Source organism: Mycteria americana, chromosome 3, assembly GCF_035582795.1.
Source record: "Mycteria americana isolate JAX WOST 10 ecotype Jacksonville Zoo and Gardens chromosome 3, USCA_MyAme_1.0, whole genome shotgun sequence".
Classification (NCBI taxonomy): domain Eukaryota; kingdom Metazoa; phylum Chordata; class Aves; order Ciconiiformes; family Ciconiidae; genus Mycteria; species Mycteria americana.
Genome location: NC_134367.1, coordinates 63110714 through 63125121, shown reverse-complemented (window position 1 = coordinate 63125121; position 14408 = coordinate 63110714). Strand labels below are relative to the sequence as shown.

The following is a 14408-nucleotide window of genomic DNA, read 5'->3' as shown; positions in this document are numbered from 1 at the left end:
GTAAGTGTGGTAGCCTGTGGAAGTACTTAGCACTTTGGATACATCAAGACAGACTGTAGAAACCTACCATGGTGATGACTGCCTACACCTAGAGGTGACACATCATCAGAACCAAATTTTCTTCTCCCACCTAACTTCTGTTGGAAGTATAACCTTTTTTACATTGAACTGGACCTGTAGCACTTGTCTTGTATTCCACTCCATCAGCAGTCACAGAGAAAAGTCCAGTCTGTCTTAGTACTTTAACCTTCCACATTTTCAAAGGGTGACTTTAACCTTTTGACATTAGCTTTCTAAAAAACAAATATGAGCACTTTACAGAAGGAAAATTCCTTCAGAAAAAGTACGACCATTAGAGAAAGTGAGTTAACAATCATATTGAGATTAAGACACATACAAAACATCATTATTCTCTCCTCTGCTTATTACTCTGCTCCTGTCTGACTTAGACTGTCTTCTACTTAAATCAAGGAAAGTCTGCTTTATGTTATATAAATATTGTGCCTACAAATATAAATACAATTAGAAAAGATAAATAAAAAGTACAATGGGATCCCAGCTCTTATTTGAGATATGCAAGAATTATGCCTTTTAGAATACTTTATGAATTCTATAAACTCACTAAATAGAGCACTTCCATGGTTTTACCTCTCTCCATTCTTTTCCCTGATACAGAAAGTTTTGGGATGTTTTCTTTTTCAGTCTGGTAGCACTGTATCAACTCTGAGTCAGAGTCAGCTCACACGGTTTCAATTTTGTGTTCTTTTGTGATACTAGGTAAAGGGCTAGTATCACAAGGCTTAGATCCCACTGTCGGTAACTTTGTACACACAGGTCGAAAAGCCTGACTCTGCCAACATTGCACAAGAAATCTGTGAAGAGCAATGCACTTATGAAAGACCTGAAGTTCCAGTTCAAAACAATAAAACTATCTTTACTTCATCTTTCCACATGCCATGAAAATGCAAATCCGAGTCTGCAACAAGCTTTTCTAACCTTTGATTTCATCTAAAGGGGTCATTCTTGCAAAAAAAACCCCCAAACAAACAAACAACAACCTCCATGGATGTTTAAGCCAGGTTAAGTGAGACAGAAAGCTGTTCAGTCTGCTGATTACTCCCGACTATCCATTTCCTCCTATTTATTTATTTCCTGTTTTATTGATTGTGCAGTCCCAGGATTGGTCCACACTTACAAGTAAAATAGTCCTCTGGAACTTTTCTTGCTCGAATGCGAGCTGCAGGCCCAGCATATATGTAGAAATAAATCTGTTTGAAGTAATTAGTCATATATTCTAACTGTCTGCAGTAGGTCATCTCCATCCCTAAAGGACAATACAGAAACAGTTATTTTTTATATACAATATATGGCAAGGAAAAGAAAGTGTATTATAAAATAGATTAAAACTAGTAAGCACACATATTACACAGAGGAAGGAAACAATGACTCAGTAAAATTTAGATTGAAAAAAGAACATTACCATGATCAGCCAAAACAATGAGGTTTACACATTTGTGCAGGTTTCTTTGTTTAAGTCCATCCATTAGCATCCCCAGTGCTTGATCCGCTACCTGTAAGGCTTTGACTACCTGTCAGATAAACCCGTTTCATTAGAATTTTTCTTTCTGATTTCAAGTTCTCACTTAAATGTAATCATCAAAGTCTGAAAACAGTGAGCTTTTCTGTCAGTTTTCAGGTTCTTAATACTGCTTCTTTTCTTTTTCCACCATCACTAGAGTATAGATGTGCAGAATTCCACTACTCTACCGCAGAATATGCAACTTAAAAAAAGACTTGCAATTAATTTTAATTTAACCTTAGAAAAATTGAGCTTAAAATTGAAAATTGTTTATTGAAAGAAAAAAATTAACACATTCAGATCAAATTTGTTCCTCACTCCCAAAGTTACATAAATTATCAGATTTATAACATTAAATACTATTTTTGTTGTAGTATGAACATGTCATTGTATTAACAATAAGCAGCATTTCAAAAATATTTACACACACATATTATCTATAAGACCAGTGTAGAATCCAAGAAGGCATGGTGCCCTTCTCTCATATATACAGTTCCTTTAAACTTCCTACAGAAAACCACCGACCACCACTGAAGTAATGTGGCAGAAATCCAGCACAACCCACCCTGCAGCCACTCACAGAGGATGGCTCCTCCCTAGTTGGCGCAGCTGGCTTACAGTCCTCCTGTAAGTCCTACAGTAAGGATGATACCTGACTGAGTCTGAGGACTCCACGTCTGGGCACTTGCACTCTTCTTGTTCCCCTAACTCTGCTGCACTCTCTTGAATGTCTTGCATGCATGGACAACATACACATATACAACTACACATACAGTAATGGGGTTTTAAGCTCTTTATGTACAAAGAGAAATGGAGTGCCCTTTCCAATTATGGAGCCTAAAACTATCCTACAAAGATCATTTTTTCTGTCCTTGTCCACTACAACAAAGCCTTTTGCTGAAGACCATTTTCAAATATATAAACAAGATCATTCCAGGAAGGAGCTGATATGACAACTCCTAAGCTCCTTAAAAACTGAACTTTTTGCCTGCATACAAGTAAAAATGTAATATTTTTGGGTTACAAGTTAACAAAAATTGAAGTACAGTGTTAGGAATAAATAAAAGACAGTTCTGAGGATTTGCCAGGCCACATGCTTCCAAATATCACTTGGCAATAAAATTAAAGTTCAGTCTAAATACAACCATTAATATTATTTCCAACAGTATGACCTGAAATGATTTTCTGCCAGTCTGTTTGTTTTACAGCTCTTTTGATTCACACACAGTGCTGGAATTACAACAATGGGTTCAACCGCAAGCAAGAGTTCTTAATGAAAACTCATAAAAGTCAGGGTAATTTTTGATCTACTATCCTTTCCAAGTTTATAAGTTAGTTAAGTTCATAGTACAGCACCATTTTTAGTGTGATTTAGTCTAAGAAAAACACAAAAACTACTTACACCGCCACTAACTGGTCCAAATGAATGTCCAGAAGAATCTGGTTCTTCAATATATAAAGTGTAGAAATCAGGCCTCGAGTTAGAAATAAATAAGAATGGAATATTACGAGAATTTGGAGACAGCATTTCAAAAGAACACTTTCATTTAAAAAAAAAAGAAACTTAAAATGGAATTATAACTAACTTCTTTAAACCTTAATAAAATCCGTACAGCAAATTTAATCATTCAACTTCCTCTGAGTTTTGTAATTAATCAATATGGACTATTTGAAGTTACAATTTCGGAAACAGTATCCAGTGTCTTTAATTAGTATCCAGAAATCACTCTGAAAACCTTCAAGATCTCAGAGAACAGAGCAAGCTGTTCCTTTTTGAGATGTAAGTGGAACTACCACCTAAAAGATCTCTTCCTGATTAAGCAGTGAGGCTCTAGAGAGCATCTCCTAACTGCAAATATATTAGGAATTTGTTAACAAATTATCATATAAAAGATTTCACTTGTTTACGTGTCACAAAGTTGAGCACCACAATCAGTACTGACATCTACCTTTCATCCTGAATTACTGCCTGCAATTACTTTCAGATATTTAACATTTCTTGTGCAATATGTTTCATATAAAATCTTTCATCCATAGACTAAGACTAGAAACTGAATGTTCCATGTTTCCTCTAGGCCATGCACCAAGAAAAAAGACACAACAATAAAAGAAAAGTTATACAACAGTACAATGCATTTGATATATGTTCACTTTTTCATCTTTTGTATCTACAATCTTATCCTGAAAATGATTAGCTATACTTATAGAACAGGCTTAAGTTCAGCAAATTATCATTTGAGATGGTGAGGAAGGTTCCACGTTTCACAAACACCAATAGAAATTTCAATTGCTAAGCATTAAAACCTTTCTAAGCTATAGTCTCACAAACCAGCTAGATATTACTAAGTGTTACCTTTCAGCTTTGGTATAATCAAGCCATTTCAATATTCCTGAAATTCTCTGTTCATATGTAACCGAACTGAAAAAAAAAAAAAGATATGATGTTAACAAGGCTTTTCTGATAAGCCCTTCTAATTCCAAGACACAGAGAAAGTGTCCACCCTCTCGTCATATAGTAAAGTCACAGATTTGGATTTCAAGAATGATGATCTTAACAAGGTACCAGCAACTAGTTTTATTATTCTCATTTTTGATTGAATGTAACTCACTTTCCATGGTAAATTAGACAGATCCTCATTTTGCAAACACAAACATGTAATGTTGGTGGGAGTACTCATTTATTTATAATTAAATACATGCAAAAAAGAGATTTCAAGTTCGGGACATAAATCTGAAGTACAAGTCAGAATATTTTTTTATTCTTTCCAGCATGTATAAACCTTGGACTTTCATATTTTAAAAGCAAGTAATGTCCCCAGCAAATTCTTTGTGAGGTCACGCTTTGTTTCCTATGAAGGAATTTACCCATTAATAGCTTTGCTTTCCCCCAAAGTCATGCACAAGCTTTACATTAGTTACCTACAGTACTCAGGTGTTTTCTGAGTACCAATCCTACACATCACTGCAAAACCTGTGCTATCTACAGAGACTTACAGTTATATACTTGCTTTAGATTATATTTGTAAATGTGAAGATCATGGGAGGTTTACTGAAATCATCATGAAAATTTAGAAATAATTTACTAATATCAATGCCTTCCATAAGAAAAAGGATACTATGAAGGTAATTGCTATATTTTCACATGTGTAAACTGTGAATTAACTACACAAAATGTACAGAACTATGATTCAGCAGCAGCGTGCACATTATCACACACACAAGCAAGACCAGAGGGAATTGATCTAGGGCCCATCTTCCTTCAGTAGCTTCCCTATCCAGCATCCTCTCTTCAATTAGTTTCTGCCTCCTATAGCCTCTTGCCATGGCTTCCAAGTTTGTGATCACTGTCTTACGGTATAGGTTATCTGAAAGCTTATTCTCAAATAGAAGTATTTTTAAAGGGCTATATAGTATGTGTAGATTTTATGTGTGGAAATATGGTAATCATTGGTATAGCTTAGCATTGGCTACTAATCAGTTATAGGATGCTTTCCTAGTGGGAGATCAGTGGTTTGCAGTTGGCTGAAACTTTCAAAACTGTCTAGGAGAGCAGAATATACAGTACCCTTTGACTTTCTCATTGTGAATCCCCTAAATGGTTTTGAAAATTTCAACTACTATTGGTAGTTCCATGGCAAAAGCAGGATGATGTGACATGGCGCTTATCTATCAGACTGTTGTTAAAAAATCTTATAATTCATTTCCTTCAATTTTCATATGGCAATTTGGATTTTTTAAGTAATTTAGAGGAATTTACCACAAGCCCTATAAAAACTTACCTGTTGAATACCTTGTACAAGGTGGGGTATGTTCCATTAATAGGAACATCAGAGCCTGGCCAAAAGAAGGTGCCTGCTTTCAAATTTTGGTACATTGCTGTCAGCCAGACCTATGGGTAAAGATACAAACAAATGATTTTATGGCATTTACACCACTGGAGGACCTCAGATCACCAAAGTAAAAATACATAATTGGATCAGAAATATGGGCTGCAAGCATGCATTTCTCTTTCTTCTTTCTCATATCACGCAGTTGCCTAATGACCATATCTGATTTGAAGTTTGTTTTCTACATACACATTCTGAAGAAAAATTAGTAGCACAGAAGCCAGGATGTTTCCATTTCTTGGGTATTCTCAGCATAGAAAAAAATCATATAGGTATTTCCATAACTGGCAACAGGTAGTGATCTTTTTTCCTGTGGCAAATGCCAGTGGAATGGATCACGAAGACGGAAGAATGGTTCAAAGCTGCATCAGGGATGTTCAGACTTGACATTAGGAAACATTTCTTTACTGAGAGGGTGGTCAAACACTGGAACAGGCTTCCTAGAGAGGTGGTCGATATCCCAAACCTGTCAGTGTTTAAGAGGCATTTGGACAATGCTGTTGACATGTTTTAACTTTTGGTCAGCCCTGAATTGGTCAGGCAGTTGGACTAGATGATCGTTCTAGGTCCCTTCCAACTGAAATAGTCGATTCCTATTCTATTCTATTCTACTCTATTCTATTCTATTCTATTCTATTCTATTCTATTCTATTCTATTCTATTCTATTCTATCCTATCCTATCCTATCCTATCCTATCCTATCCTATTCTATTCTATTCTATTCTATTCTATCCTATTCTATTCTATTCTATTCTATTCTAAGATATGGATTCTAGTTATGTAACTTTATTATACGAAGGCATATTTCTATTCATCTTAGAGTGCAGCTGTGGTTCTGTTACAAACCTGATGGAATCCTTCATGAAACAATACACCAAAACCTGGGTACTTGAGTACTATAAACATAACTACACAGACATATACATACACACACACACATAAATAAATATATAAATGTATATTAAGTAAATATACTATATACTACATATGTATTTTTTATATTTTTGTACCATTATTACAACTTGATATTTCTAGTAAATGAATAATATTAATCATAACCATAGGTACAATCAGGGTGGGTTTTTTTTATGAAATGTGCCGTATGTTATATACAAGCGTTCATTTTGCTGGAAATTAAGCTCTTTGCTATTCTCTTCCTTGCTTTTATATGCCTGGACTTTGTAAGTATATTTGTAAATGGATATAATTTGGAAGTCGATTTTCAGATTTCATTTTGTAGCTAGTTGTCAAAAGACAAACAAAAAAATACTGCACAATAAAACCATATCAAAAATTCACTGTGGCTTCCTGTGGCAAGAGATCCATTCCAATATTAGCCAAAATATTTAAGTCTTTTTTACTAACTGCTACATTAAGTGAAATTTTTAAGTCTCAGAATTAACATTTTCAGAGTTCTTTTACTTTCATAAAAAGCAAACTGTTTTGTATGCAGCCTATAATATGAAGCCTACAGGATATTTAGCGTGTACTGCAAATATATCACAGCTTTGCATTTTATTCTCTTTTTGTTTTGTTTTATAATATAGCACATGAGCCACTCCAGACATAAAGGAATACCATGGTGAGAAATAAACCTACTGGCTGCCCCATCCACCATGCAGGTTTGAATTTTTCCGTCCCCGAAAGAGAGAAATGCTTGTTCAAGTCTACATCATACATGCTGTTATCAATAATACCATGAGATTCTGGATACAATCCCTGCAAAATGAAAATAAACAAAAAAGAAAAGCTGAGTCTTGAAATCAAATGGATCCTAAACTATGTTGCAATGCACACTGTTGCAGCATTGCAATTATTTTTAGGGCCGTTTCATCACAGAAACAGAACGCACTTTCCTAACTCACACAGATCATCAGATTCCTGCCAATGAATTCAGTACGCCTGTCAAGTTCCCTTGAGTTCCCATATTTTCTCCCCAGCCCAGTTAAAACCTGATGGGCTATAGATTAACTACCATATATGTCATGCGGCTGTATATCAGCTGCCAAACCCATCCTAACACACGCTCTCATCAAATGGCTGTGTCCTCACCCATACGCACCCGTATCGAATTAGATTGACAAAGATTAGGAATAACCGGTTCACAGGCCAGAATCAGATAGCATACATATATCGCCACATAGATCATGTCTGCATGTACTGTCTCAGCATCTCTCTCTCTTTTAGTCCTATAGCTTGAGTTCCCATGCCCCACAAAAAGATTGGCACCACAAAATCCCTTCTATGTTGTCCAGATAGATAATGAAAAAGAAAAATAGCAAATTCTCACTTACTGTGACAATAGTATAGTGGTTTGGAAAGGTTTTTGTGGGGTAAACAGCTCTCATGTATTTTGAATGTGTGCCACACGTTTCTGCAACAGATCATGGAATCAATATAAATTTGCTTATAATTTTTTTTAATTGAAAACTAACAGTCTTAAAAACAAACAAAAAAAATCACCACAGCCAGTTGCTGTGGTATTAGAGGGGAAATGTGACTCTAAATTAAGATGGATACATTCTGGTGTCTACTTGTGAGCTAGGCCTACTGTCTCATTGCAGTTAATGGACCCTGTACACTCAATTCAGCTGCCTAAAGCCTAGATGCCTAGGGCCATTTGAGACATCTTTAATGATCCTGCCTGGCCTTCAGATGCTGCTCCTACATCCTGTCTGCCAACCCAAATGAGTCTCTCAGATACTTCTGAGATCCAAAATGGCACTAGACATATATGTTTACGCAATGAGACTGAAGCCTTGCATCAGGCTAGGCAAGATATTCTGCAGAGCTGTCTGATGACCAGATGCATGGGAAGGACTCAGTCGCTTAAGCACTGGAGTCCAGTGCCATTTGAGATACCCTCAGATATCCAAGACATCTGCATGAAAGTTGGCAGTTTTGATGCAAGATCACTGAGAGACTTATGTCCTCCTGACACAGCTGCTGAAGGCCACCTAGAATATGCCACAACACTCTGATGTACACTAGAAACACAGGTTAAGGCAACAATTTCTCCTGTGGCACCTTCTGTCTGTCAGTTGAGCTGACTTGCTCTCTAGACTCTTGCACTGCGCTGTACAGACTGTACTAACCATAAACGCACTGACTACAATGAGCATGTAGACATCTCACATGCAGACACCTCCAAGAACATATCTAAATGTAGATGTCCTGCTCTGGAGTGAATCCCACCCCTTTATCTCCAAACATTGCATCACTTTTCAGCAATCTAAGGCACTTACCATGCCTGAACAGCTGTAAAATCTAAATCCACTGTAGCATCCAATTTATTTACACACAAAACAAAGGTGTGAAGACTGGAAGATGCCTTAATGCCATTTTTTAATCTTACTCATGGAGAAACAGTGATTTTTTGATTCACACTCAAACACACTTTATTCTTTGATGTACAGCATTTCAGTCAAAGAACAGAAACTGATTTTAACTAAAACAACCTCAACTAAACAATGAAAGCCTGAAATTATTCTACAAAACTGTTCTGGTACAGTACAGAAAAAAAGGCTCAAAGAGTGTTTAAAGAAGGGCTGAACAATTGACAAATACATGAGAAACTCAGCATAATTTTTTACAGATTTCTCTTGAACGGTAAAGGAGCTACATTCCATGTGTACATACTCTGTAACAACTAGCTTGATTAGCTCTACTGAAAATCCTAGGTTAATGGAGCTAATACAGAGGAAGTATTTTATGCTACAAATCAGCGTTATGTTTTTTCTTTTACAAAGAAAGGAATTTCCCTTTCCTTTCCACTGTAGATTTCTGACAAGTATAAGCATGAATGTGCATAAGCAATTGTTAAAATTGACCACAAATAGGAATGATGGTGAATTAGATCTGTTCTTGTTTGAAAGGATTTCCTGGAAACATACATGTAGCATGGTTTGCATGCCTTTTGTCAATTTGGCATTTCCTTTTCACCTGTTTCAAAAGACTGGAATTGAACACTGACTTCCGCGTGCATGATTTCCTCACTGATTCAAGTTCCTTCCAGTGTCAAAAAAACATAAACGAATAAAACATTTGCACAAGAAGTCAGGTTTGCACAAGTTCAGACTTCTGGATACCCTCATTATCCACAAATAAGATTGTTAACTATTCAGTAAAATGTAGTACTATGTAACATCCAAGTGAAGTTTTCAAATGAGCACAATAGAAACAGAATATGATATATTCAGAACAGATACGAACACTGTCAATTTAGACTATTAATGCTGAGAATAAATGAATAAATTTGCAGACATTTTGTCCAGGTACAAAGTATCTTGAGAGCTGAGCTCAAAAATATTCAGGAAATTATAATGAAGTGTGCACTAATGGGTCTCACTTTTTAGAGCCCTTTACAGCACAAGCTAAAGATCTTCAACTTACTCTTTCTCCCAATATTCAGAAATACAAGGAAACAGTTACTTGAACCTTACTGCAGTCATATCAATATATTAAATTATACCAATATATAAATTACATTGCATTTAAGGCTAATATAGTAATATTCACTGATATACTTTTAAATATGCAGCTTCCCTTGAATAGCTCAAAATATCTGACTTGAAAAAGTGCATCTTTGAGGAAAATTTCCCAATAACCCAATGCATTTTCTCTTCATATTATATTTTAATAATGATCTCCTTATCAGCTAGAATTTTTCAATGGAGTACAGAGAATGCAGGAAATCCTTCTCTGGAACATTTTTTCAGTCTTAAACTGTATTTGAATGTATATTATTTCAAACTATTTATTTAATAAAAAGCTGCTGACCAGTATTAGAGGCCTTGTTAAAAAAAAGTTGTGTTTGCTGTGCAGTCAAATACCAGAATTAATGTAGAACATATAATAATGAAAACATACAACTGATGAGGGAGACCTGATTTGTGATTTTCTTATTGCTGAGCAACACATATGCATGACAGCAGCAAAAGGGACTGGAAAGGTTGCATGTAGGCTTTTAAAGAAAATAAATAGTCAAAGCACTCTTGGTAACTTACTGAGTTTTTCAATATTTGGCAGCAAAGAACTCCAAGTTTGCAAGTATTCTGCTCTAAACCCATCCATTGAAAAAAGGATAAGCGGTGGCAGATCAAACCTACAGGAAAATATGAGTTTGTCATCGTAAAGGAGTTTGGAGAGTTGGTGACTTGTTAAGATCTTTAACAACAATATAAATTCTACATTTAAAAGCAGGATCCAGAATTTCCATGTACTTCCCAGAATTAAGATCATAGTGCGAGATAAACAAATAGTTCAATTTTGAGAGCAAATACACAATCCTCCTGAAAAAAACCACTGGAGGAATAAGATACAAGCTACTCAGTATATATAGAACCTAGGAAAAGAATTTGGGTTTTGTTAATCTTTTAATTACAAATAATTAATTACAAACACAAATAAATACAAATGCTGCAGACTAGCATCCAAATACAAGCCCAGAGTATAGAACAGCCAAAGTACCTCTGTACATAGTAATGAGTTGAATTCTGCCTCTTGTCTCTTAATGCATCTTAAAAAATCTTTCAGGGCAGCTGCACAAGGCCTGTAAAAGTACAGCAATCACCCAGCAAGCAGTTAGGGTCTATTGGCCTCAGTGCTGGGAAATGTAAACTCTTTGCAATGCCAGGTTTGTGCTAACCCCTTACTTTACCACATTTCCTTTCTGAAGACATCACTAAGCAGTCCATGTTCTTTGTGGATTATATCTTTCAAGTTTCCCAGCTGTTACGGAGCTGCAGAACACTTTTTTGCCTCAAGGCCCCTGACAAACTGAACTCAAAGCTATAAAAGGAATGCAGCATCTGAGAATGCGCTTAGGGTAAGACTTTATGTAAAGAAACAAGGATAAAAGCCTCAGATCCAAGTTTGTACAGTAGATACGATACAATAGGCACAAACTGCAGCTGATCTCTAGAACAGTGTTCAAATTCTTGTTATAAAAATTCTAACTAAGAGGTGCTAGCTGTGAAAATAAACTTCAAAGTTATTAAACATGCTTTCTCTTAACCCGCCTAAAAGGACTCCTAAAGAAAGACGCATTAGCAGTTATAAAGTTCTGGTGCTATAGCACCTTTTTTCATAACACCAAGTGACCCAATCAGTAGGATCAAGTCATCTAGTTCTGCAGATTCAGTCTTTTTGTTAACCAACATTATATATTTTACAGTCTCCTTAGAAACATATAAACAAGCATAAAAATTGTAAACATACAATTAAATTAAAAATGTATTTTGAAGCAGGCTTCACTACACATAGTATCTAAAAAAACCCCAACTATTTGTAATTTATAGGAATGGTACAGTACATAAGCCTGGAAAATATTGGGGGAGAAAATGATTGATGCAATGCACTTACTGATAACTGACTCCAAACCATTTTTTGCAGTAATACTTTGAGTGATAACTATCAAAAAAAGGTTATATATTCACATCAGGCAGTAATCACTATCCCAGCTTGTTTTTCATTCGCAGTGATCTTTCCAAAACACAGAAGTACACTGGTATCAACAGTTTGTATAAAACCAGTTTGTGTAAAACAGCTTCCTAATTTGAATCTGAAATCAAATGGAGCTTTATATAGCAATGCTGTTTATAACACTTAAAGAAGCTCTCCTCCACTAGTTTCCAAGCTTTAGCCTATGAAACTGTGTTAACTCAGCAAGTTATTTATTAACCTAAAAAGTATATTTTTATACCTATGTTGGGAGGCACATGCAGGAACCCATGAAGAGGCCACAATACTAAAGGTATTATTGTTGTAATTAAACTAAATTGACAGTAAAATAGATGGAATAATGGATAACATCACAAATACCATACCTGAACCAGAAAATAATCTATTTTTCTTTGAGAACAACTTTTAAACTGTTTTTCTGCCTAGCCTCTACCTATGATTCTGCAATACTGCACAAATAGCAAAATATCTACAGGTGGACATCTGAATTACGATGTTTCAGCATTTGTAGATATACGGCTACTTTCATAGCTTCTTTTTTAACACACCTTTCTTCCCACAGATAATTCAAGTAAAAAAACCCCTGTTACTTAGATAAAGAATTGCAATCACAGATTCTAACAGTCATTACAGCTTGCATAAGGTGATTTATACGAATTATCACAGATACAATATGGTAACATAAAATGGACTATGAACAAGTTGTGATACATGAACCTTGAGATAACTCTAAAAATTTTTCCAGGTCTTTGCAAACTGACTTTCAATCTGCATTTGAACTCCTGTAGTCTGCTCTAAACTGTAAATGATAAATGAATGTGCAACAAAATGACAAAAGTTTTAGAAAAAAAAACATTGCTAGCCACAAACCACTTCTATAGAATATTCCTCAGGGCAGGAACTTTATTCTCAGTAAATATGAAAACCTCATGAAGACCTGCTTCAGCCCACTGGAGTATTTCTGACCATCACAACGATTTTATTTGCTAAGAAGACAAAATTATTTTATCCTACCCAGCTGGACACTGAGGAGTTTCAAGTGATACACATGGTTCTTCTACCCAAGGTATTTCACCTAAAAGGCCAAAGAAAATACTGAGTCAGCATTAAAAAACTCCACACAAACAACAAAGGAGTTTCCTGGTTGATCTTTTTAGAGCTCTTCCTGGTACTTTTTCTGCTTCAATACAGAATTATAGAAACAGAGGCCTAAAGATACCTTTAGAAATAATTTAGTGCAACCTATTAGGCCCTCAAACCCTAAAAGGGCTAATGCTTACAATTGTAAGTTAAAAACAAAGCACATATACTACACAGACAAACAAACAAACAAAATGGAGAAGAAATCATTATGAAAGCTTAGCCTAACTTTTATCTGGCTTTAAATGGAAAACATGTAAACTGTATCCTGTCCACACCGGATTACTGCCTTCTTTTTTTGCAGATACTGCTTACACATTTAGAGATGATTGCCAGGGCTCCCTTTAGCCTTTTTTTTTTTTTTCTGTAAAGAGCCCAAACACCTTCAATCTTTCCTCATTGACCATTGTTTCCAAATTTCAAGCAATTCTTTCTGTTGTCCTTTGAATATTCTCCACCTGCTTCACAGCTATACTCATTTATGATAATGTTTGCCCATCTCTTTGGAAGAAATAAGCGAGGTCAATAAGAGAAGAAAGAAGGAAAGCATCCAAGAAAGGAAAATATATAAAGAAAAGAGAAGAAGCAGTGGCTGTTGAAGTTCTCGGCTCATCACAGGAAGCTTCTCTCCCAGTAAGCAGCCAAAGGCAGGGATGTACAGTGACCTTAGCTACATCAGCTCAATCAGTTTAGCACCTAGTCAAACTCCTGACTGCTTTTAGCTTTAATTTGCATTTAGGTGACAAATAGAATTTTGCAGGAGTTGCCTTAAATCTCTGCCACCTCACAATATAAAGGAATTATGATAACAGATACCATGTTTTATGCCACTGGTATACTCCTCAGGTATCATTCCTGTAATCCAGTTTTACCAGTGCTATTCTTTATGTGTTTAGCCAGAGTCTCTATGAAACAATCAGCCATGAACAGAGATATTCAGAAATAAGTAAAACATAAGAAACCCAATCTGAAAATTAATTTTTAATAAAAAGGATGGGAAATTTTAAATTAGGGATGGTTGATTACTACAATATGTACTTCAGATTGCATGAAGCTTGAAGCAGAAAACACATCTCCGTCTATTTTGGGGGAAAAAAAAGAAAAGAAACAACCCAAAACCCCCACATTTGGTATACTGCTGCAATATTCAAAACATTCTGTCTTTCTTATGAATGACACACATTCACATTGTTCTCCAGAAACCGTCTTTTTCCCAGTCAAAAATACCAACAGCTTCACCTCAAAACATCTTCATTTTCCAAAATGTCACTGTAAGACTCTAATCTTGAGAAACAAATGCATGTCCCTTTATATTTGCCATGTTTGTCCATCTATTTATT

At 35.6% G+C, this 14408-nt stretch overlaps 1 protein-coding gene across 1 annotated transcript in view; it reads right to left on the bottom strand.

Moving 5' to 3' along the window:
• ENPP3 (ectonucleotide pyrophosphatase/phosphodiesterase 3) overlaps positions 1-14408 on the bottom strand; it is a 45646-nt gene that overhangs the window by 22902 nt on the left and 8336 nt on the right. Inside the window, exons 5-13 of the mRNA XM_075498756.1 lie at positions 12943-13003; positions 10473-10570; positions 7761-7840; positions 7066-7185; positions 5359-5468; positions 3933-3998; positions 2978-3054; positions 1481-1585; positions 1196-1324 (exon numbers count right to left, since the gene is read on the bottom strand). Coding sequence (XP_075354871.1) covers positions 1196-1324; positions 1481-1585; positions 2978-3054; positions 3933-3998; positions 5359-5468; positions 7066-7185; positions 7761-7840; positions 10473-10570; positions 12943-13003 — 846 coding nt within the window. The remainder of the gene's footprint in view (positions 1-1195; positions 1325-1480; positions 1586-2977; positions 3055-3932; positions 3999-5358; positions 5469-7065; positions 7186-7760; positions 7841-10472; positions 10571-12942; positions 13004-14408) is intronic.